At 44.2% G+C, this 26270-nt stretch overlaps 1 protein-coding gene across 2 annotated transcripts in view; it reads left to right on the top strand.

Moving 5' to 3' along the window:
- Nucleotides 1–26270, top strand: part of TNKS1BP1 (tankyrase 1 binding protein 1) — a 211252-nt gene that overhangs the window by 149951 nt on the left and 35031 nt on the right. For both annotated transcript variants that reach the window (XM_077493184.1, XM_077493183.1), the window contains exons 6-7: nt 15066–17124; nt 23020–23152. In XM_077493184.1, coding sequence (XP_077349310.1) covers nt 15066–17124; nt 23020–23152 — 2192 coding nt within the window. The remainder of the gene's footprint in view (nt 1–15065; nt 17125–23019; nt 23153–26270) is intronic.

Genomic DNA, 26270 nt, shown 5'->3' with positions numbered 1-26270 from the left:
GGGAGGATAATTCAGGTGGTAGAGAGAAGGGAGTTTCCCAATTTTAATACCCAGGTAAGTGATATGTGATTTTGCTATTGTGAAAATGGAGTGCTGTGCTCATGTTGGATGAGGACGGGAGCCCAAAGGGAGTATCTCACTCTTTGAGTAATTTATACGCAATCCCGAGCATTTTCTGAATTGGTCAAAAGTATCTTTGATCGTGGGCATGTCAGCAGACGGGTTGGCAGAGAAAATAAGAACATCATCTGCAAAGAGAGACGTTCTTAGTTCGTGTGACCCTATTTTGATCCCATGTAACGGGGCTACATTTGATAGGTATCTGAAAAGTGGCTCAAGAGCAATGTTAAAAAGGAGAGGGGATAGAGGGTAGCCCTGTCTGGTTCCTTTATGCAGGCGAAACTCATCTGAGAGGAGGCCTGCGGCGACTAGCCTAGCTGCTGGGGAGGTATACATGGAGCTGATTAGGTGAAGAAAGGGGCCAGAGAAGCCCATCTCGCCCAAAACCATGGACAGCCATTCAAAGTTAACGTTGTCAAAAGCCTTTTCGGCATCAAGGGTAATAATGGCCAGGTCACTGTTAGGGTTGCATCTAGCGTGTTCCAGCGCTATCATCACCTTCCTGATATTAATGGTTGCTGTTCTGCCCTTGACAAAACCTGATTGGGCGGAATGTATCAGGGAGGGGATGACGTTGGCCAGGCGGTTGGCTACTATTTTTGAAAGGATCTTGACATCAAGGTTTAGGAGCGAAATGGTCCTGTACGACCCAGGTTCTTGTGGGTCTTTCCCTTTTTTTTCTAGCAGTTTGATAATCGCTTGGTTGCCTGAGGGTATATAAGTGCCGCCGGACCATATGTGTTGGTAGACATTCGTAAGAGTCTGAGTCAGTAGAGGACCTAAAGATTTGTAAAATTCGCCTGTTAGGCCATCAGGGCCAGGGGCTTTGGAAGAGGCTAGGGTCCGAATCGTGGAGGATATTTCCGAAAGGGAGATGGGGGCATTTAGAGCGTCGAGTTGGTCGGGAGATATTCGGGTCAACTCGACTTTACCGAGGAAGTCGCGTGCCGTGTGCTGGTCAATAGGGTCTGCCGAATAGAGGGCAGAGTAGTAGCGTAGCATAGCCACGTTTATGCCTTTCTGCGTGGTTGTAACACGACCAGACGACGTGAATTTTTCACGAAACGCGTTGGGTGGCGTGACACGCTGACTTGCCTCATGTGAACTGGTACCAGAAGGGATATCGATTGGTGTTCGCGATCGGCCGACGCTTGCCCAGTTTGATGATATGCCCGATGTTCTTTCATGTTTGTAAGTGCATCTCTTGTTTTATATTTTTGTTTTAATAAATGATTTTACACTATTTGGAGCATCTTTTCCTCCCTATGGTGAACCTTCCTTGATCCTACAATGCTACACATCTGAGTCCCGCTTCAAACAGCGTTTTCCCCTGCTGGATGGTTTATGACTGGCGTATCTCCTAACCTGTCCTACGTAAAAGTGTTCCATTTGGAGGGCTCAAGTTTGATCCATCTTCAGACCCATTTTGTGATTAAGCGCTCCCTACCGGGACGTCTGGTAAGGGGCTATTATTACTTTGGTGGAGGTGCACCTGGTTTTACTTCACGTTGATTGAAAAGTTTTACGATTGAATAGATCCCTTCTACACAGGGTGTTTCTCCAGTTGGACTTTTAATGGACTTTATGTTATCACATACATTTTCAGTACTGTTTGATTCTACTTTATATGTTTCTTGTTTTTGAATCGCTGACTTAGAATTGTACATTTTTTCCTTTTGGTTCATAACTTATGAGGGGCAATATATATGTTTACTGTATTTAGTTATAAGTAATGCCTTATGGTTTATTTAGTCATTAGTTTGGTGTGTTAGAATAATAGATCACAAGATACACTTCTTTAAGGTAGAGTGGTTTACATCCTAATAGAAGTATTAGGGATTGCGCAGTTCTCTTCTTTTTCTTTGTTTTTATATGTATATTTCACTTTGGGTATATATTAGAATTGCTGCATCACACATTTTCGTTAAGTATACACTGTAGCGCAGATTTCCTCTTCCTTTTTTTCTTTGTAACACGACCGCCTGAATCGCGCATGGATGGAATGACCGTTGGGCGGTAAGGACCTTTGCAAAGTCTGGCAAGAAGCTTGCCAGCTTTGTTGCCAAATTTATGTAACGTAGCATCAAGGTATGCCCTTTTGGTGGTTTCCAAGGTTTCAGCCCATGTGTCAAAAGATTGCTTGGCTAAGTGCCAAGCCGTCCGATTTTCGGGAGAGTCATTGGTGTAGAGTACTCGTTGGGCTTGGTGCAATCTGGAACTGGAGGTCTTGTAGTTAAGAAGGGCGTGTTTTTTAAATGAGGATGCATAAGAGATAATGCGTCCCCTGAGGAACGCTTTGCCAGTATCCCAAAACAGGTTTGGACTATCGATATGCATCGCATTCGTTTGTGTGTAAATTGCCCACTCTTTCTCCATGTATGATTGGAAGTCTGTGTTGTGTTGAAGGTAGGATGGAAAACGCCATATTTTGGGGTTGGGGTGAATGTCTGGGGTCTCTAGGGTCACCGAAATGGGTGCGTGGTCCGATATAACTATTTTGTAGATGTCCGGTCCAGGGAGTATGGGAATCAGGTTGTTTGTACAGAAGATGTAGTCAATCCTAGTGAAGACATTATGCGGGTGGGAGTAAAAGGAGAACTCACGGTCGGTCGGGTGGTGTAGTCGCCAGATGTCATGGAGGTGAAGGGAGTCTATTGTCGACACAAGGCTCGTGGGATTGATAGGGGCTGGGGGGGGCGACTGGGCGCGGAGACGAGGACCTATCATCGAGCAGGTGAAAAGTGGAGTTAAAATCGCCCCCTACAATTTGTGGAAGGTAAGGGAAAGGCGGGAGCCAGCCAGTTAATGTGCTAAAGAATTGCTTTGTAGGATTATTAGGGGCGTATATATTAGATATTACAATCTCTTTGGTCCCTATTCGGGCCCGGATAGAGAGGGTCTGCCCTGTTGATCTGCGTCTGTAGATAAGATCTTACAGGGAAGAGTCTTATTGATGAGGATAAGTACTCCCGCCTTACGGCCAATGGCTTCAGAGCCAACCACATCACCCACCCATAGCTTCTTCATCCGGACAAAGTCAGCTGAAGAGAGATGGATTTCCTGTAACAACGCTATGTCTGTTTTAAGCCTTTTAAGGTGCCTCAGTACCTTCAGCCTTTTGGAGGGGGAACAAAGCCCTTTCACATTCCATGAGACTATCTGAAGCATAATGGAGCATTAAAGGGAACATGACAGGAACGTATTAGTATCATTAATCTGGTCAGCCTAGAGAGCTGCAAAAGTGAGGACGTTAAATTATGGAGGGCCGACATGGCCTTCTGTGCGACAACAGCGAGTAAAGACTGCTTGTGAGAAGGCTTAGTGAGGAGGAAGGGGAGGTGGAGGAGGAAGGGGAGGGGAGGGTGTGAATGCCAGGTACATACATATAGGAAGTTAACATAAACAGTCACCAACTTCACTTTTTTCCGCATGGGGGTCACTGTGCAGATCAGCTCCCATGACCAAGCCCCGTAGTTGATGCAGGTACTATCGCCCTACAAAAAGGTGAAAGGGGTATGCCATCAATCCAGGCAGGGTCCAGGGCGCGCATGACGATCTGCACATATGAAAACCCTAGGGGAAAAGCAATTGTAAACTTGTAGACAAAAATTCAAGCAATAGTAAATGAGAACAGTTAAAGAAAAAAAAAAAAAAAACATTCATCTGAAATGAGGAACAATACGAATTACATGGGAGAACAAGGTACAGATCAGGATGGCTCAAAAAGCCCTTATTTTACCCTTTTCTGATACTACCTGAGAAGTGTGAATGGCCCAGGAGGGGAAAGGTTCAAAACGGGTCACTTCATCCAGGCGAGAGAGGGGTTTGTGTAGGGCCTAAAACCCGGGAGAGAAGTGAGAGAACCTGCAGGGTACTGAAGCCCTTCAACGTGAGGTTTGAGCGTGTTGAGCCGGGCCCACAGCCCTGAAGCGCTTGGGAGAGTCTTTCCGTGGGCTTCTTTGGTCCAGGGCTCGGTTGACTGGAGCTGCCTTGGGTGTGGGGCTGAGATGAGGGCCCGAGCGTAGCGATTTCAGGAAGCGGGTTGCCTCATCAGGGTGATGAAAAGAAAGTTGTTCGCCATTAGGTGCTTTGATCCGCAGAACCGCCGGGAATGCCAGAGTGAATTTCAGTTGTCGTTGGTGGAGTTCCGTGCAGATATGTTGGAAGGCCTTTAGTTTCTTGGAAACATCCACCGAGTAGTCAGCAAAGATTAAGATTTTAGCTGCATCAATCTGAAGAGACCTGGATTGTCGGTACTGCTGTAGAATGGAGGCTTTGTCCGAGTAGTTGAGATATTTAGCTATTATCGGGCGCGGGGATTTGCGTTCTGAGTTGAAAGCTCACACACGGTGTGCACGTTCCACTGTAAAGGGCCCCCCGAGACCCAGAGCCTTGGGGATGCAGGGTGCACAGAGTTCTGATAAAGTAGACTGGGGAAGCGATTCAGGAATTCCTACAAATCGCAGGTTGCTCCTCCTGGACCTATTTTCGAGGTCATCGAGCTTTTCCAAAACATATTTATTGGTTCTGTCCTGGGCTTGTTCCAGGGACTGTGTCTGATAGAGTTCTTCCTCTAAATTGAAGATGCGATTTTCAGCCTCATTCAATCTAGAATTATGTTCCCCTAATTGGGCTTGAAATTTCTGCATGCCTGTACTGATGGATTTTTCCACTGAGGCAGCAATCATAGGGGAGAGGAGAGCAGCCACAGCCTGTGCCAATAGTTCTGTGTGACGGTCTTGTAATGGTGGAGGCATCAGGGACTGCTGCATGAGGTGAGGTGAAGCAGAGCCAGGCAGATGAGGATGGGCAGGAGACTGTGGGGATGATGTGTCCCTTGATGCTGTCTGACCTGCTGTGTGTTCGCCTACCTCCATATCCGGTGCTGTCTCCTCTTGAGGGGCCGCGCAGGCTGGAGCTGAGTAGGCCGAAGCCGGGGCCTCGATTTGCGGCGAGGCCTGCTGTGCAGTGGCGGCCGCGTACGATCGCGGCCCGTTTTTTTCCACAAACCGGTCCATCGTGGGGCCGGTGGAGTGGGGGAGGCTGCCGGTCGGTGTTACGGGCGAAATCGCCGTTGTAAATGCCGAGTTTTGAGGCCGGTGTGCGGGAGCTGTGAGAGAGGACAGCTACTCCATGGGGCGCCGGAACCGGAAGTGGACTTTGGTGTTTTTTTGGTGTGTAAACTAACCACAACAACATTATTCTATTTTTTATATTTTCTTTTTCTTTTTTAATCTACAGGATATATTGGTGTCAGTAACAAATAAAGAGGGAGGCAGCAATGTTGAATCCACAGCCACCTCCTGGCTGCTGCTGTCCACACCCTCCTCCTGGCTAAGGTCTTCCTGTGTATGAAAAGGGACATAGTTTTAGTTTTTGGTTCATCAAACACACACACAATTTTCACATCAACACTGTTGCAAATTGTTAACCAATAGAAAAGACTATGATTCTGTGCCCAGCATTTTTCTTTCTTGTCCCAAAGGTTTTGGCCACTACTGTCTATTGATATGTGAAACACTTTCTAAACTCGGCAATTAGTGAGCAAAAATCAAGTTATCATTCATTTTGACTCCACAAATATGTACAACAATACTATACCTGGCTCAAGCTGGGCCCAGATGTGGAAGTGGAAGGCCCAGGTTGGGCGTCGGAAGACTCATCGGGTGTGGAATGGAGCATAGAAGGACGCGGGGAAGGAAGAGTAGAGAGGGATTCTCTGACATCAGCCTGGTCTGCCAGAAAATGCATCCTTTCATAATACCACAGACATAAACGTCATCTGCTGAAGCTCCAGATTTCACGGACTTCAGCACCTTGCTCCTCTCCCTCATATATGTACTCCTGAGGTTACCAATTTTCTTTTTTAAATATTTGATGTCTGCCCTGGGGACCACCGGCTTCACAAACTCAACTATTTGCAACAGTGCTGCCTGCCTCTTTTGTTTGTTACTATATAGTGGGTGTGTTGATTGCCACAGGATGGGCATGTCTCTGTATTTAGCGATGAACAGAGGGAGGAAGCTATGGTCATTGAACCCGTCCATAATGTCTGCAAGACACAAACGCAAGACAAACCCTAATGTCAGGCTAAACTCCACTAATGCAGGCCTCAATCTAGAAGCAGTGTAGCCTAGTGATGTACCAAGTTAAAAATTTTACCCCTACCTGCATGTTCGTCGCCTCAGCTTCTCCCTCTGTTCACAGATCATACGGACGACACACGCGTGTTGCGTTTTATATACAGTGCGCATGCGTGAAACTCCGCCCACCCCTGACGTTCTTTCCAGACTATTCCCCGCCCCTTCGCTTCTGGCGCAGTGGGGAGAGCACATGGCGGAGAGAACACAGGTGCGCACTAATAATTCCACTAACGAGGAGGAGGGTGAGGAAAGCCCGGAGCCTGAAACGTCCCTATCCAGGAAGAGAAGATTTAAGGCCTCAAATATGTCTTTTGGAGAGATGTTGGAGATGGTGGACATATTGAACAGGACCGACTATGATGGGAAGTATGGACCTTACCCAAACTAAAATATCAGAAAGGCCAAGATCCTGAATAAAGTTGTGAAGAGTCTTCTGCATAATTTTGGGGTACACCGATCCATGGATCAACTGAGAAAACGCTGGTCAGACCTGAAACTGAGGGAGCACGAGCAGTACATAAGGATCAAGCGTGTTCTTGACAAAAGTAAGTAGTTGTCGTGTGTTCATATGATTATTATTGCTTGCATACTGCTCCATGTGCTTTGAGTTCATGTTGTGCATTTTAAAATGGTCACTTTCAAGTTCATGGTTTCATTCGTTCGTAGGAAACATCGTTCTTCCGGTAAGTATTCCAGCTGAACACAGTGTCCCCAATAATGTTATGACCTTGAAGCTCGGCCAAAATAAACAATTGAACAACACTTCCAAACAATGTTTCATATTGTTAATTCTGCCCTCTGTGTGCTAATTGTTTATTTTTTTCCATTCTCATAGGGGAGAGAAGACTCGGCAAGTATGAGGACACCAGGGACCCCACCCCTCCCAAAGAAGGCCAACTTCCAAAAGCAGAAACAGAGGAGCAGAAGGAGGAGGAAGGAGAGATTGTGGAGGTTGGGCAAATTGTCACCACAACAGGTGAGTGTCGGAGAACACAGCTTCCGGTAAGCTCATCAATGTATGTCACCATATTTTTATTACTGTGTTTTTTTTTCTTTGTTTTGTAGGTGATGTGGAAGAAGATTCACGTTTTACCAGTGAAAGTGCCCAGATCCAGATTGGGGAGATAATGTGGTGCAATCAGGATTTGGAAAATATCCTGCAAAACATCAATGATGTTAAAAAAAAATGAAGAACATCATTGATGTTTTGGAGAGAGCGTGAAACACCAAAAACTAGATAGGGTCTTATTTTTGCTCTTTTAAAAACAAAATGTTGTATTTCTCAAAATTACAAATTTGGAAGATGCACAAAGTGTGTAAACATGCGTTATTTTCCATCATGGGGGATCAATGTACGTGTTTTGTGTAAAGTGTCTGAGATAAAGGGGTTGCAGCCCCAAAGCATGTACATTGATCCCCCATGATGGGAGATCCCCCATGATGACACACTCTGTGCATCTTCCAAATTTGGATTTTTCAGGGGTGACACCCCATGTGATGAAGGCAATATCAGCCCAGTTTGTACGTACTCAGGTCTGATATTGTCTTCACTTTTCAAAGTTGAACTTTGTAAGTTCCTGTGTTCTGTATTTTACGGTTTGATATATGCCTGTTTACACAAAAACACCAAGTAAACCAAATTTTGATTAAACTCTGTTTTTGAAACACACAATTTCTTGGTTTGTTGTAAAAACCTTTTCGAAACGCACATGTGAATGTGCTTGGATTAAAAAGTTTAATTATCAACAATGTGTGGCTTCCTTTTTCATGGCACCAAAAATGTATTTGGAGTAAAATTTAAGTTTGTGCTGAGAAGGAGTATGATTTACTAAAGGTAACTCCACTTTGCACTCCAAGTGCAGTTTCAGGTGTACTTTTGCAGTGCACTTGTAGTGCATAGTGGATGTGCCTTTAATAAAAAACACCCACAGTGAGGTGTAAATTTTGACAGTCATGCCATTTTCCTGCCATGGTGCTGAAAATGAGCATGATTTTGGTCAGTAATGCACTACATACATTAGTTACAAAAAGAAGGTGTGTGTGTGTAGCAGACCCACAACATAATAACATTATCTGAAGAAGAGACTGTCCCCTCATCTCTCTGAACTTTGCACTGTTGGTGAAAAAGGCACAACTTGAAAAAACCTAATTATACCTAGGAGACACCTAAAACCAAGCCAAGCAGTAAATGAAGGAGTTTCAGATCAAAATGTATTATTAAAATGCCGCTCATACATTGTCTGGCAAATCAATGGCCCCCCTACCCACAAAGTAGGCCGTGTATTGTGTTCTAACCTCACGGGCGCTTTGGGAGAGCAAGCCAGGATGAGCATGTTCAAGGCCCGTGAGGTTATCTGCATTTTCCAGCAAGTCTGCTTCTTGTTGGCCAACTGAGACCGCATAGTTCACAGAAACTTTTTTCAAATAATTGTGCAGAACACAGCACGCCAGCACTATGTGATTCAGTTTGTATTCTGCCATGTGAATAGGCGTAAGAAAAAGGCGGAACCGGCTGGCCAGTATACCAAAAGTGTTCTCAACCACTCTTCGGGCTCTGGACAGGCGGAAATTAAAAATACTGGTTCGCCTGGGCAAACGCCTCATCCGCGACAAAGACGAGCGGGAGTCCTTCCTGATTCTCCTCTGGGGGTGGCAAGCCCAGACTGCCACTCTGGAGACGCCAGTAGAACTCCGTCCATGCGAAGACTCCACCATCCGACATCCGTCCATTTTGCCCCACATACAAAAACTCATATGTCGCAGACACCACCGCCAACATCATGATACTATGAAACCCCTTGTAGTTATAATAGTACGACCCCGAGTTGGGTGGTGGGACAATGCGGACATGCTTCCCATCTATTGCTCCTCCACAATTGGGAAAGTCCCAACGACTGGCAAAGTGGGAGGCCACAGTCTGCCATTCCTGTGGCGTTGAACGACACTGTGGAGTGAAACAAGAACAAAAATTAGTCATTTGACAAATCAACATTGCAAGCAGATTAGACACCAACATTTTTGGTCAAAATTAGTCAAACATTTTGGGAACTGAGTATTTAAAGCCTTAAGTCTAATGTCCCCTTATGAGAGTAATCACCCCCCATCCCTCCCCCACCCCCCATATCATGGGCCCTTGCTAAAAAATGAGGGGGGTGTTTAGGACAGGTAACCCTCTCCACTTGATTGAGAGCTGAATGGCTAAATAATGTGTGATACTTTGGGAAGCCCCTCCTTAGTTATACTATTGGCAGCCCACCGGACAGGTAAGAAGTGTCATAATAACAAAAAGAAACCAAACTGGAAGCATTTTTCAACATTCTGCTATTACATATCAAGATAATTAATGGGTTAAAAAATAAAATAATAGCATTTTAAAGTATTGAGGCAGGCCCTTGCACTACATGCTTAGGTGAATTCATCCATAAATGTGAGCATCAAAAAGGTAGGTATAGTGTGTATTGGGTTTGGTAAAGTCATCAGATAGAGGATTGCTATCAGCTAGCAGTTGGGGAGAGGGGGGTTCGTAATGAGTTTGGCACAACCACCAAAAAAAAAAAAATGTGACTCTGCATGAATTGAGACACACACATCATCTTTGTAGACATTTTAGGGGTTTTTTAGGCGAAAACAATACTATGGAGCTGACAAAAGACATTGGTAGGTGACTAGACTATAGTTTTATGGGCCAAGAAGAGCATGGTGGGGAAGTTGGTGAGGCAAATATGCCTGAGGACAAAGGGGCAGAGTATATGAATTAGAGCATATTGCAATGATGGTAATTAGGGAATGAGGAAAGAAATGCAAGACATTAGCGAGCAAGAAATACATAGAATGTGATGTTAAAGGATAAAACTTACCTTCATATAGTCCTTCTGCAGGACCTGAATGATGGCAGAACAGGTCTCTGGAATAATGATCCCCAGAGCCTGGGGGGAGATGCCCGTAGATAACTTGAGGTCCTGAAGGCTTCTCCCAGTCGCCAAGTAGTGCAACGTGGCAATGAGCCTCTGCTCCGGAGTGATGGCTTGCCACATGCAGGTATCCTGCCTGCTGATATAAGGGGTCAGAAAAGCCAGCAGACGGTGAAAACGGGGTCCGTCATCCGGAGATAATTCCTAAAATCATCAGGATTATTCTCTCGGATCTCACGGAGCAAAGGCATGTGCGAGAACTGGTTACGCTGGCGCAACCAATTCTTGGTCCACAAACGCCTCCCCTCCCTGTTCATGGACCAGGCTTGTGTCAAAGTAAGAACCCCAACACGAAGCCCCTGCACAGCATAAACTCCACGACGAGTACGTAGACGAAACATGGTTTGAAAACGGTCGGCTCGTCAGAACGGACACCAGACAGCACCGATAAACAGCAAGGCCTGAAAGAACGACCTGAATAGCAGAAGCAAGCAGACAATAAAAAATGCCTTTCAAAGCGTACTATACCAAGATATAGTCCACAATGATCAACAAATACTTGCTGACTGTGCGCACTGATTATCAGATACGCAAAAACAAGCACAAACCGAAGAGCAGTAGCGATCTGAATCACAAATCTGAAAAGCGCGAATCGTCTCTCATCAAACTTCTACTAACACGCGATAGACACAAGATCAGCAGAAGGAGCCCAAAGGGTGCCGGACGTGATATTAAACTTCCCTTTTCTAGTCACGCCGTACACGGCTTACGTCACCGCGTTCTTGGCAGCGGCAAAATCAGACAACTTGGTCCGACCGTGTGTATGCAACAGTTTTGGACACAATCCATTGGACAAAATCCGTCGGACAAAATCCGACGGATTTGGTTGGCAGAATGTCCGACCGTGCGTACAGGGGCTTAGGGTGCAAATTTTTGATTTCACTCCTCACTACCTATCACAGTTTCGAAGGCCATAAAATGCCAAAATAGCACAAAACCCTTCCAAATAACCCCATTTTGGAAAGTAGACACCCCAAGCTATTTACTGAGAGGCATGTTGAGTCCATGGAATATTTTATATTTTGCCACATGTTGCGGGAATATTACAAACTTTTTTTTTTTGCACAAAGTTGTCACTAAATTATATATTGCTCACACATGCTATGGGCATAAATTCTGCTGCTTCTCCTGAGTATGGGAATACCACAAGTGGGGGACTTTTTGGGAGCCTAGCTGTGTACGGGACCCCGAAAACCAAGCACTGCCTTCAAGATTTAAATATAAAACGCTACAAAAAAAAAAACTGTTAGCGATCGCAGGGATCAGGCCTGACTCTGCAAACGCTGCAGTTATGTGTTTAGTGTTTTGTAAGTGACAGTGATCGATCGATACTGCACTTGGGTGGGCTGGGCGGAGGGGCAAAACGCAGGTGCTAGCAGGTATCTGGGCTGATCCCGCTAACAATGCGTTTTTTTGGAACCCTAAACTGCTGAGGACGCTAGTATAGATCTGATCAGATCAGATATTGATCTGTTCAGATACTATACCACTACGGGAGGTGTATGCTTTCCGCGTAGGTGTTAGCGGTACTGGCACTAACCTAGCGCTGCCTGGGGCGACGCAGACCCTATCTGACCCTAAAACCTAATTGATATCACCCGCTGGGTGATCAGGGGGTTAGACCTTTATTGGGTAATAAATGGTGGGTGCCCTGATTCTATAAAAAGCAAACTAACCAGAGTCACCGTAACACTTATACGGTGATCACTGGTGAAAGGGTTAACTAGGGGCAATCGGGGTTAAAACCTTTATTAGGTAGTATATGGGGGTCCCTTACGTTATATAAAAACCTGACGGGGAACCTAAATAACTAACTGGCTATCCAGCATCACCAGTGACACGTATACGGTGATCGCTGGTGAAAGGGTTAACTCTAGGGGCAATCAGGGGGTTAAAATCTTTATTAGGTAGTATATGGGGGTACCTAACACTATAAAAACCTGGTGGTGAACCTAAAATATAACTAGCTACCTAGCAGCACCAGTGACACTAATGCAGCGATCAGAAAAACGATCGCTTAGTGACACTGGCAAAAGGGGGTGAAAGGGTTACCTGGGGGCAATCAGGGGGTTAAAAAAACTTTATTAGGCAGTATATGGGGGTCCCTGACGCTATATAAAAACCTGACGGGGAACCTAAATAACTAACCAGCGTCACCAGTGACACTTATACGGTGATCGCTGGGGAAAGGGTTAACTCTAGGGGCAATCAGGGCGTTAAAACCTTTATTAGGTTGTATATGGGGGTACCTAATGCTATAAAAACCTGGCGGTGAACCTAAAAAATAACTAGCTACCTAGCGGCACCAGTGACACTAATGCAGCAATCAGAAAAACGATCGCTTAGTGACACCGGCAAAAGGGGGTGAAAGGGTTAACTCTAGGGGCAATCAGGGGGTTAAACCTTATGTGGGGTAGGGGGCTACCCTGGACCTAACACTAACTGCCCTGACAGTTTTTACAGTTACAACTGACACTAAATGCAGTGATCAGTAAATAAATGATCACTGCAATCAGTGACACTGTGACTGGGAGGGGGGGGGGGGGGATGATCGGGGGGTGACAGTGTGCCTATGTGTACCTACATGTCAGTTGGTGCACACTTACTATGTCTTCTCTACTCGCAGTTCGGTCAAAAAGACCGCCCCGACGAGAGTGACATCACTTCCTCCTGCCTGTGTTTACACTACACAGGCAGGGGAAGCTTCTCATTCGCCAGGAACCAACGGCCGTCCCCTCATCCCGGATCGCTCCTGAAGCGAAACGGACTGCCGCAGCCAGTGGGAGGGGTCCGATCGGACCCCCCACCCGCTGGAAGGCAGGCACGTACGGGTACGTGCTTGTGCCCATCCGTGCCATTCTGCCAATGTATAATTACATGTGGCGGTCCTTAAGTGGTTAAAGAGTAGTTATGCTCCCCCCCCCCACCAAAAAATGTAAAGATAGCAGCTACAAATATAGCTGCTTACTTTTAATATTAGTGCACTCATCTGTTCTTCGATTCCATGATGTTGGCACCCCAGACAATTTTCAGATCAGCTCTCAGGTGCTGCCACTGTCATTTGTGGTATGGGAAACCGGCAGTGAAGCGTTCTGGCTTCACAGCCGGTTCCCTACTGTGCAATGTGTGAAGCGCGCTGCGCTTTCTAACTGGCCTGGCAGCAGAGTAAGGAGGAGGGAGGCAGAGGTTACCTGTCAAAAACAGATACCTGCAGATCTGCGGATCTTCTCCTTTTGGGTGGAACTCTGCATTAAAAAAAGATTTCAACAGAGGTAAGGAGTCACAGAGAACGAACCCGCACCTCCTCTTCTGGGGTCCCCCACCAGTTCTCTCTGCTCCTCCACTTCTCTGAGTGCCCCCATAGCAAGTTGTGTGCTGTGGGGGCATTTGTGCAGGCACAGACACACACAGCACTACTCAGCCCCGTCCCTCATTCCCTGCTCACCATACCACCAATGGCTCCTGTTGCTGCCCCTGTATTATTTGTGAAGAGGTGGATCAAGAAAGAACTCGGGTAATTATTTAGAGAGGTTCAAGGAATGCATTAAGGTATAAAATGTTACATAAAATCAGTTACATATTTAGAATTTGTGTTGCAAAGAATATGGTATCGCTGGAAATGTCCATGACATTCATACTGTTCTGTAGCACTGCATACAGCTTAAAGACATCTCTGAAGCATGCATTAGAAAGGAATGATATTTTTGCATTGGCACATATTCCCCATCAGGGTGTCCAGCTCTCCATGTGTTTTGTTGGAAAATTCTACTTCGATTAGAATGGAAATGGCTAGAATAGATTCTTAAGATTTGCCTCCAATTACATTTAACAGAGTTCCGATTAAAGCAATTTACAGATTTTAGCAATAGCAATTTACAGATTTTAATATGGGTTCGACAACAGCCCATGAATTAAATTCAGGTTGATTCACATATCCCTAGTTATAACCTCTGGCTCCCAGGTAATAATAAGTCCAACATTTAAAATTTCATTTTTTTAAATCTAGCAAAAATAAATTATATATTTCCATGCCCGATGCAGCAGAAAATGATATACCATTCCCCCAAGCAGCAATTATATAATAAAAATAACATTCTTTACTTCCCCTGGCAAAATATCATATGAAGTATTCTGCTCTCCAGCAGCAGTAGTTAACCTCTGATCACTTAAATTACCATATATTTTTGCAAAAACTTGCCCATACTTGCTATATTTCAGCTTTGTGTGCTCTTAGGTTAGGATAAACAGTCCTAATATGCTCCCTTTTTGTGTTGATTTTACCCTTTAACCTGTCCAGGGTGCTTCTAATAATTTACCCCTTAGCCCCTGTTCTTCCGTACTTCTGGGATTTTATAGGCAAGTATAAAGTTCACTGCTTCTACAGGTAAAAAACTTAAAGCAGTGGGAACAGTCAGGAATAAAAGGGGGCTGGCGCTACATTCCAGATGTTCTGACAAAATTGGCCCACAGGCACAGCAAGCACTGCTCCTGTCCTGTAAGCCTAATGTGGTTGTGTCTTGTAGAACGTTGTAGGCTATTAAGACTTTGCTGAAATCGGGTTTTGTTTAAATTGAAAGAATTGCTTGCTATTATTGGCTGTTTATGGTCACCCTTAGTTTGTAACAGAATTTCAGTGTTCCCAACCCTATATATCATGACTTGCATTTAAAAGAGTATTTTCTATTTGTGGGATGAAGTAACAAGTACTAGTATTTAGAGATTTAAAAAGATCAAGTGATGTTACATTATTATCATTCTATAGAATTGTGATATGTATACAATTGACATAGTTCTTAAAGTATTTTTCCACTGTTTACCTTTTACATTTTAGATCGATTTTTGGGAACAATGCCAGATCCACCCATGAATCTGAGACACCCTCTGCACCAGAGCTGCCTGGACATGCAGACAATGAGGCATCAGCAAACCTATATGTGGGATCACAAATAATAGAAAATATCAGACTGGTTCCAGAGGAAGTTTATTCTCATTCAGTTGATGAATCAGAAGAGTCATTACACAGCTATATAGAAAGGGAAACTCAGTCAAGCAAGCCACATGAAGAATTGAGTCAGTCGGAAAACTATAAATCTAGTAGGCCAGAATTGAACTATGATGAGTCACAGTTGAGATATTCTGAAGCTACGTCTCAGGATCCAGCTGCTAGAGTCACCAAGCCAGAAAACCTAAGTGACCCCTATAAAGAATCAGACAGGCTTGTGAATACCACTGCTCAGTCACCAATACTAAAAGAATATGAGGTTCACTTAGATAAGATAGAGCACAGATATGATGAGTCAAATAATCTACAGTACATCCACAGTCAATCACAGGAGCAGGAGTGCAATCATGGTCACAAGGTGGAACTAGATGACAAGCAATTGGATAAGTCTGTCCATACATATGAACAGTCTAAAGAGCCAGAATATATATATCAACAGTTGGAAAAGTCAGTATGCAAGTTTGAAATGCCGGACAAGCCAAGTGTCCTGTATGAACAGTTGGAGGAGCCAGTTGAATTGTCTGAGGAACCAGTATATACATATGATGAACAGTCACAAGACCGAGTTAGCACATATAAACAGTCAGAAGGATCAGGCCTCAAATATGAACAGGCAGAAGAATTAGGTTACAGACCTCAAAAAGTGGAACATTCAATCCATAAACATGAACTATTAGAAGAACCATCTTATAGATGTGAAAAGTCAGAAGAGACAGTTCACGGGGATGACCTATCAGAAGAGTCTGTTCATGAAAATAAACAGGCAGTCAAACCAGCTTGCAGATATGAGCAAACAGAACAATTAGCTCTTCAACAACCTATGACAATAGTCCACAATAATCAGTCTGAGGAGCCAGAAGAGGCAGAAGAAGCAGTTCAGAAATATGGGCAGTTAAAGGATCCACTTAATAAATACGAGCCTTCAGAAGAGTCAGAACATAGATATGCATACTTAGAAGATACAGTTCATAAATATGAACAATTAGAAGACCCAGTTCACAAATATGAACAGTTGAATGAATCAACTGGCAAGTATGAGCAGACAGAGCAGCATGTTCAGAGATATCAAAAGTCAGAGGAATCAACCCACAAATATGAAATGTCTGAGGAGCCAGTTAATAGATATTCACAGTCAGAGGAGATAAATCACAGTCATGATCAATCACTGGAGCTAGATTACAGATCTAAACAGCATGATGAACCAGCCCATAGTTATGAACTTGCAAACCAGAATGAAGGCATTGAGGACCCAGCATACATTCACACAGGGTCAGATGCTACAAATTCAGAGCATACACAATCAGGGCTGATTGATTTGGAATCCCACCAACAACGGTACAAGCTTGTTCAATTAGAGGAAATGGACAGTACAACTAATATGCCAACAGTATCATCCGAAGTACTTGTTAAGTTTTCTGAAAAAGATATAAGACCTAGTGAATACTTAGAGCAGCAGCTGATAGAAAGTTACATGGAAGAACCAAAATATAGCAATACTTCAACTGATGAAATGCATGCTAATGAAAAAACAGAGGAACAATTCCATAAATCCCCACTGTCAGAAGAACAGCAACTGCTAGGTATACATAAGGAAGAGACACAGCAATGGCATGCTAAATCAGAAGAGACTCAGCATGTAGATGGCTTATCAGAAGGGTCTAGACAAAGGTTACCAGTTATTACAACCGTCGAATCAGATGGATCCATGCCAGAAAAGACACAAGATCAAGATGGTCAAATTACTTACCAAATCCTGAATGGACATGCCGAACATGGTGAATTACAGCCAGTCGACTATGCGTCAGAAGCAGTGAACAAGATCCAAGCTGAAGAACCAGAAGAGACACAGGCAGAAGAAGCCCCTGCAGAAAATTTTGACTTTCTTGAGGTATGTTCTCCCTCTTAAGAGTACCAACATACCTTCCAAATTTAGAGCTTGGGAGGACACTTTAGGGAGACAGTGATCTATGGCTCACTAAGCACACTGTGGTTAAAAGGTGACCAAACGGTTACATAGTTAATCTGGTTGAAAAAAAAAGTCCATCCAGTTCAACCCACAGAGAAAAAATAAACACACACAAATTGAAAAGCCCTCCAGAGCACCTTGTCCATATGTTGATGGGGACAAGGGCCTCATCCCCACAACCCTTGCCCAGTGGTTGTGGGGGTCTGCGGGCGGGGGGGCTTATCGGAATCTGGAAGCCCCCTTTAACAAGGGGACCCCAGATCCTGCCCCCCTGCTTGAAATGGTAACGGGGACATTGTACCCCTACCATTTCACACAGAAAGTGTAAAAAATTGTAAAAAACACACAGACACCTGTCAGGAAAGGCTTGCTGAGAGCAACAGTTCCATGCATGTGGCCATTGGTGCCAGAAGCGCTATTTCATAATTTCATAGTTTCATAGTTAGTAAGGTTGAATAAAGACACCAGTCCGTCCAGTTCAACCTGAGTGAGTGTCTACAATTGCCCCTATCCCTGTACATTGCACACTCACATTGGTCCCTACCCTCAAGGAGCCCACAATCCAAGGTCCCCATTCAAATACTAGGGCCAATTTTTTGGACAGAAGCCAATTAACCTACCTGCATGTCTTTGGAGTGTGGAAGGAAACCGGAGTACCCAGAGGAAACCCACGCAGGCACAGGAAAAACATGAAAACTCCGGGCAGGTCGTGTCATGGTTGGGATTCGAACCAGTGACCCTTTTTACTGCTAGGTGAGAGTGCTAACCACTACACCACTGTGCCACCCTGTGCCATGCCCTGTCATGACAGAGGAATCTTGCTGCCTGTTCTACAGCGTTCCCTGAGAGTTTCCTGTGTTCCTGATCCGTTCCTGAGACTATCTGCTTGCCTTGTGACTATCCTTGCCATCTGCCTGCATCTGACCCCGGCTTATCCATGACCTCTCTCCTGCCTGACCCTTTGGCTTATCTGCACCAGTCTGTTACCGACCCGGCTTGCCTAGTGACCTTCCTTCTGCACCTGTACTTCCAGTATTGCTTTCCAGTGTATGACCCGGCCTGCCTGACCTTCCCTTGTCTCAATCCTTGGGACCATCCATTCGAATCCTGTGAGTGCCTGCCTACCAGCTTCAGCTTCCAGTCTGCTGCATCCCACCTGCTGTTCCTGCTGTCCCAGCTACGTCCGGAGCACCAGACCTGCATACTAGCTGTTGATCCTGCCCTACACTCCTGTGCCTCCTGTCAGCTCTACCAGGGGCCACAAGTCAGGACTGTAAGGGAGGCCTCCCTCTGCATATCGGGCTCAATAACCAGGTGTGTTACAGTATCAGGCAGCCATGTCCAATCCTTTACCCACAGTTGATCCAGAAGAATGCAAAAAATCCCAAATAAAGCATGATCCACTGCTCCTTTTTCCCAAGAGGCAATCGGATATTCCCTGGATCAACTTTAACTATAAATATTAGTATTCAGTTATATTTTGTGCATTTGGGAAAGAATCAAGGCCTGTTTCAAAATAATCTACTGAACTGACCAGAACCAGCTCTTGAGGGTTCATATTCCACATTTTCATAGCTCTTATCTTGCCTTTCCGTATTTGGAGTTTACATCTTTTTTCCTCCGGACGTGAAAGTGTAAAAGTAAAAGACCTTAAAGTGAATAACTCTACACCAAGATCACTATATGGACCAGTTATTTGTTTATACATGTTGAACATATCCCCCCTTAATCTCATCATCATCTGTTAATAGAGGTGCATGAATAAACAAGACCTAGGCTTCACTGTACCTACAAAATATACTTTGATTGCTGTGCCACAAGCAAAATTCTCACAGGCACATATAAGCCTCAGCACAATCATTAAAAAATAGGATTTTTTAAAACAGATTACCTGTAAAATCATTTTCTTTTACATCTTTCTTACATCTTTCTTTTACAAGTACATCAGAGGACACAGAGCCATAGTAGTTACTATGTGGGTTATAGGCCACCTTTAGGTGATGGACACTGGCACGCCCTTAATTAAAAAAGTGCACTCCCTATATAACCCCTCCCACTACTGGGAACACCTCAGTTTTGTAGCAAAGCAATATACGTGTACACCAAAAAGGGAGGAACCTCTGTGTCCCCTGATGTACTTTAAAGAAAAGGATTTTACAGGTAAGCTATTTTAAAAAATCCTATTTTATTTTCATACATCAGGGGACACAGAGCCATAGTAGTTAATATGTGGGATGTCCCATAGCAATGCTAACTGAAGGGAGGGAGACACAATTGTAGGGCACCAAGAGACTAGAGGAATCATAATGCAGCCTGCAGTACACTGTGCCCAAAGGTGATATCCTCATATCTTTTACATCTACTTGATAGAATCTGGTAAATGTATGGATTGAAGACCAAGTTACAGCCTTGCAGATCTGAGCCATGGCTTGGCAATGCACTGCCCCAGAGACACTAACAGACCCTGGTGGAGTGCACTTTAATATGAAAAGGAGGAACCTTCCTCTTTAAACCATAAGTTTGAACAGTCACTTGTAACTATGTAACCTTTTTAGAAATAGTAGATTCCAACGATGCCTGTCCTCTTATAGGATCGTCTGGAAACACAAACAAAAAACATCTGTTTTATGAATCTGAGCGGTCACTTTCAATAGACCTTGACTGCTCTCCCCACATCAAGAGAAGTAGTGACCTTTCTTCCACAGAACGAGGTACTGGAAAAAAATGAAGGCAGAACAATGTCTTGGTTTAAATGAAAACCCGATACTACCAGTAGGAATTCAGGATGAGGCCGCAATACAACCTCATCCTTATGAACAACCAATATGTCTCTTTACAAGAAAGAGCAGCCAACTCTGCACTCTTTTGCCGAAGATATGGCAATCAAGAAAAATGATCTTTCCCCGTCAAGAGAACCAAGGGAATATCTCTGTATTGACTCAAAAGGCTGCTTCCATAAGCCGACAGGACTAAAATGAAGTCCCAATGGTTCAGGGGGGTGACCAAACTGGAGGATTAATCCGCATTACCCCCTGAATAAAGCTACGAAACAGAGAGTGAGAAGCAAGTAGAAATTACTGAAGCGAACAGCCAAACCGTTAAACTTAGCGTTTTTAAGGAAGGATGGCATACCGCACCTTGCAAAAGAAGGTCTGGCCACAGTGGTAGGGACCAAGGGTCCCCTACCATCATTTTTATGATCTCGGCAAACCAAGATCTCCTGGGCCACGCTGGGCCATAAGAATCACCTCCTTCCCTTCTTGCTTGATCCTGCAAAGAAGGCGTGCAAGCAGAACAGGAGGGAAAGAATAGATCAGTGAAGACTGATCCCATGGAAATGCCAAAGCATCTGTTTTGTATGCCATTGGATCGCTTGCCCTTGACACAAAGTTGCCGTTGAACCCGGACCCCAATAGATCCACATCCGGAACTCCTTATCCTTGGCATATTGACAGAACGATGCTGGGGTGAAGAACCATTTCCCGGCAACAATAGTTGGCGACTCAAGTAGTCCGCCTGGCAATTCTCCATTCCTGGAAAGAAAATTGCTGATAGACCAGGAATGTTGCTTTCTTCCCAAGACAGAAAAAAATAATTCACCTTTCTGGGCTGCACAACTTCTCGTGTCCCTTTGGTAATTGATATAAGCCACAGCTGTGGCATTGTCTAATTTTTTAGTCTGACCGTCCAGGCCTCCAGAGCCAGGTGTACTGCCCGAATCTTCTAGAATATTGATGGGCAAAGGTCATCTCTGATCTGGACCATGTCCCTCGAACAGATGCTTCTTCCAGGACTACTCCCCAGCCCAAAGGGCTGGCATCTGTTACCACTTTCCAGGTAACTGGTAGAAAGGATCAACCATCAAATGAGGCTCTGACACACTTTGGTGGATAAACGCAATGGGAAGTTCAGAGTTTGGACCTTCTTGTTCCAAGTTGACAGGATACTGTCTTGCAGCAGTCTTGAATGGAACTGCGCATAAGGAACATCCTCGAAGAAGTCACCACCTTTCTCAATAATCACATGAAAAAAGAATTTTTCTTTGTTTTGACCAACTGAATCAATCCCCTATTTTGCGCGATTTTCCACCGCGAACTGAAGCAATGCCTGTGTATTCTTGAGGTCCAGTTTGGACCTCAAGTCACACCAAAATGGGACCAAAGTAGTGCAGGGACTACTTTAACCTGAAGTCGGACAGACATGAATGGCACTCATTTGGAAATCATGGGGCATGATTCGTCATGCAACCCTTCAGTCCCAAATAGCATGAAGTTGCACCAGAGGGAACCTAGCCCCAAGGAACCAAATCCTTCCTGGGGTAAAAATATCCTTTTCTGGGCTGTATCTATGATCAGCCCTAAATACTGCAATCTCCTTGATGGTTTCAAGGAGGATCTTACTAGGTTGAGGATCCAACCCAAGTATTCCAGGTAGCTGACTGACCTTGGTTTAAATGGGCTACTAATTGACCTATCAAGAGGAGATCGTCTAAGTAGGTGAGTATCGTTATACTTTGAGCCCTTAACCTGGCAAAGGGAGGAGCCAGGATCTTTATACACACTTGAAGTGCAGTAGCTAGCCCGAAAAGGTAGAACTACAAATTGGAAATTAAGATTTTCTACCTCGAAGCGTAGAAATTTCTGGTGAGTGGGGAAGACGGGCTCATGGAGATAAGCATCCTTGTGGATGGAAGGAGACTATTAATCGGATAATTCCATGCGGAGAGAAAGATTTATTTTTCTCTGGATCCTTAGGAATGTTTGATCTGAGGAAAAACAAGGAGACGGGAGCTCTTGGAACTTTAGATTGGAGCTATTGAGGAAGTCCTTCATTCGTCTTCCTGTTCGATCCATGAGAACTGCAGAGGAATACCCCTTATTGAGCTAGCGGGTGCCTCCTGAAAATGAGGCTACAGTATCTTGAAGGTTTTCTTCACCAAGACCTCTTTTTGTCTCTGGAGTTAGGATTATCTATTAAACCTGATGGCAGAAGCCATCATGACTGCCTGGAGGCTGATGCCTCTGGCACAAAAGAAGGAGCTTTTAAAAATGAAAATATATTTACTCCTTTACTTAAATGGAAAACAAAAAAGGGGGTACCTTTCTCATACAGACTTCAGATCAACACGGCCACTGCAGGGGAATTTCCCTCCTCCCCTGCTGCTTCTTCTGGTCTATGTACATGATAAGGAGGCTTCCAACTGCTCTGAAGTGAATTATTGTGACAGGTTGCCAACATCTCTCTGGATTAGCAGGATGCTGGGATTTGGTTGAGATTGCAGGATGGTCCCAGCAAATCTGGGATGGTTAGGAGGTATGGTACCAATAATAGGAATAATCATGCAGTCATAACTCACCCGTCCTACAGTGAACAGTTTTTCTACAGTTTTAATGAACACATATTTGCAGATACAGTGTGCAGGGTACGTTATGTGCTACACTTGTGGTTTCTAGGACGTCCCATAATACAGATGTTTGTACAGGAGAATAGGACTAGATACTTTTTTTCATTTTGGATCCATAATTCACTACATTCTTTTTACCAATGCTGAAAATTTATATTTTCTGCTTTGAGACTTGACCATTCTTGTAGCCTGGCTTTCTTTTTAAAGGGCTAGTCCATGCAAAACTGCTATTTCATAAACAGATACATTGATGCAGGTTTCAGTTTTAAAGATCTTTGCACTGTAATTGAAGATAAATATAAGAAACCGTTTGGTAATTTAGCTTGACAGAATTCACCTAAAACTATAATATTTTTTGTTGTCTAGCCATTAGAATTCTCGTGTTTCTTAACTGTTTCTTGCTTTCTGTTCAGGGTACTGTTGTTCTAGATTCATCTTTCATGAGAGGTAAAGCCTCTCTGGGCAAGAAAAGAGGCCACAGGACCCCTGCTGAAACCTGTGCTTCTGGAGAGGATCCTGAATACTGGATGTTTAGAGACTCTACAGGTATGGAAGTATTGAGATGCATAATTAAACGCCACAGAGACTTGTCTAATGAAATCAATATAGATTTACTACTAGCATATACTGTAATCATAAATGGTGATGTAGCACAACCCTATACAATCATATATCCAAAAAAGTCCCAATGAAAAGTCTATTCAGAAGTGGGCGTCCAACAACCAATGTATGATTCCACTACACTCCTAAAAGCATTTAATCATAAACAGTGATTTAGCACACCCATATATAATCATTTATATTAAAAAAAATTAATACGTTAGAAAAGACAACTTTCAACACTTAGCAACTGTAAATTTAGAAAAGGGCAGTAGTATTCTATATGCACATAACAGACGCTGAGAGGGAGGAGAGAAGATCTATCAACTTCTCAGCTCCTTCTGGGCCACAAACGCCATTGAAAGTAACAACACAAAAAGAAGAAATGGGTTAACAAATTGATTAAGCACAGTTCTATAACTTTAGAGGTCCTGAGTTGATGGGTACTAGTGTCTTCTGCTAGCAAACTTTGGGGCCCTTTATAAAGAGAGTAGGTTTAATCGATTAAAAATGAGACTGTAATCCTCCAGGAAATCCTGTTAGGTAGTGGTTTGTAAGAACAGAATGGCTAAAAGTGGCATCCTCTGACAGTAGAAAGGGGAATAGGTGTCTGCATGCCGTGTCTGTACTGAGCTAAGAAAAATGGGTTTACACTTGCTCACCAATCCTCTGGGTGATGACACAACGGACGTCCCAAATGGTGGTTCAGGCTCCTGGCAATGTTGTAAGACACTGGATCACCTCCTGTCGGCCGATCAGGATGGCTGGTAGCTGAACTGGCAGGGTGATGGGACGACAGCCAACAGGACATTTTGTGATCCCCGAAGTCGTTTGTAGGTTGTCTCCATGAGCTATATGGCGCTGAGTTGCTGCGCAAGGTCCCCGGGCTGAACAGTAAAGGACCGTGTGGGTGACACTGTTCCTGGCTCCTTTATCCTCAGTCTCTTGGCAGCAGTCTCAGGAAAAGCGTGTCTCTCTCTCTCTGTGTCAGATGCTGGTAGACAGTGTGGCGCTCTCTCTCTCTTAGGTGGAGTTCCACCACACAGTCCCATCACCTCACCACTTCTGTCCTCTATCCCCCTCTCCTCACTGTAACTCGCCCCAGTAGTCTCAAGAGAAACCGGGCTTTCTCTCCTTATGTTGGGTCACACAGTCCCTGGTGTCAGTCCGTGTCTCTCACCTCAATCAGATGCTGGTACCTCAAACCGCTCGCCTCACTCTCCTCAGACAGCCCTCCTCAGATTCACTGTCAGCACTCTCTCTGTAATGCTGTGTGGAAAGCCTGTCTCTCTCTCTTTCACTCATCTCAGGAATTCCCTCTCTTCAGTCTCCTGTCAGCAAGCTCTCTGTAGTGCTGTGTGGAAACCCCCTTGGTTTATCAGCATCTCTCTGTCCCCATCTTGTAGCCAAAAGGAGAAATTGCATTACAACATGCCTGCAACAGCAACAACAGTTTATAAAAAATGTTTGTGTATATATATATATATATATATATATATATATATATATATATATATATATATATATATATATACACACTGTATATAAAACACACTATACGATTCACCCTATCGCATACAAGGCCCTGTAATTAGATGTTTCTGTGCACAATGGTCATATATATGTAAACCGCAATAATGGATGAATAAACGCAGGTCTACATGTTTCGCGTTTCAGCTCAAGCTTCGGTTAGCCTTTTGAAAGTCCATGTTTGCACTCAATTATTCTCCATAGATTGCAGTAGGATGTGGCATTCATAAATATATATATATATATATATATATATATATATATATATATATATATATATATATAATATTGTAATATTTGGGGGTTATTTTAGCTTAAAGGTAGAGCTTACCAGTGAGCTGGATCCACACCAGATGTCGTTTAAGGGCTCGTAGGCCCACTTTTATTAAAGAAAGAAAAGTCAGATAACAAAATAGTTGCCCACACAGGGGTTTCAGCTTTCCACAGCAGTAATGTATGTAGAACCAAAAATACCAAGCCACCTGGCTCTCTTTAGCAGCACTGCTGCTCAGACTTCTGCTGCAGCCCTCTTCCAGTTATGGACATCCAGCGGCTTTTCCCTTGCACTGAGGGTTGGCTTCCTTTCCTCTGTAGCTTGGTTCAGTGCTGCTAAATGCCGCTTGCACCAATCCACTGCAGATTCAAATGCTGGTGGACTCTCCATAACAGCAGTCACCTGTGCACTCATTGCACCAGGGTTGCTAGGGACAACCCCAGCCATTTTTCTCCTTGATAAACTCTGATCAGGTATGTATGGGGCTCGTTCAGGCGGTAACAACCCCTCCAACCACAGAGCTCTGTCTCTCATTTCAGAAAACCTGGCTTCTTTTAAGAGCTTTGACCGCCCCATACTTAGAGACTCCAGAACAACTTTAAACAGTCCAGGAAAATGAAAGTGTCTCTTTTAAAGCAAGTTGCTTTTCTCTTCATGCAAGCTTTTCTCACCTGCACATTGCACACACTGATTATGCTGTCTCATGCACACAAACACAGTTCATACCAAGAGAAAAAAAAATTTGACTTTTCATTCACAGGTACACCACCTGCAACACGCAATGCCTTTTGCCTGGCTGCACTTCCACACACAGCCAATAGTTCCTGACTTGAACTTACTGTAGAGCAAGGACCCGGATTCCACAGTCTTCTGCCCGCATTCGAACACCACTTGTAATATTTGGGGGTTATTTTAGCTTAAAGGTAGAGCTTACCAGTGAGCTGGATCCACACCAGATGTCGTTTAAGGGCTCGTAGGCCCACTTTTATTAAAGAAAGAAAAGTCAGATAACAAAATAGTTGCCCACACAGGGGTTTCAGCTTTCCACAGCAGTAATGTATGTAGAACCAAAAATACCAAGCCACCTGGCTCTCTTTAGCAGCACTGCTGCTCAGACTTCTGCTGCAGCCCTCTTGGCTCTTTAACAGAGTTCCTGTACACCCAGTACCTCAGCACTCTTTAACAGCTTCTCTTTCAGCCCACAAGCTTGGACCCTCTGTCTGCTCTGACAGACCGACCTGTGCAGACATGCACACTTCT

The sequence above is a fragment of the Lithobates pipiens genome, unplaced genomic scaffold, assembly GCF_037356315.1.
Source record: "Lithobates pipiens isolate NorthernLeopardFrog02 unplaced genomic scaffold, aLitPip1_a1.2 Scaffold_19, whole genome shotgun sequence".
Classification (NCBI taxonomy): domain Eukaryota; kingdom Metazoa; phylum Chordata; class Amphibia; order Anura; family Ranidae; genus Lithobates; species Lithobates pipiens.
Note: the sequence above shows the minus strand (reverse complement) of the source record. Positions and strands in the feature narration are given on the sequence as shown.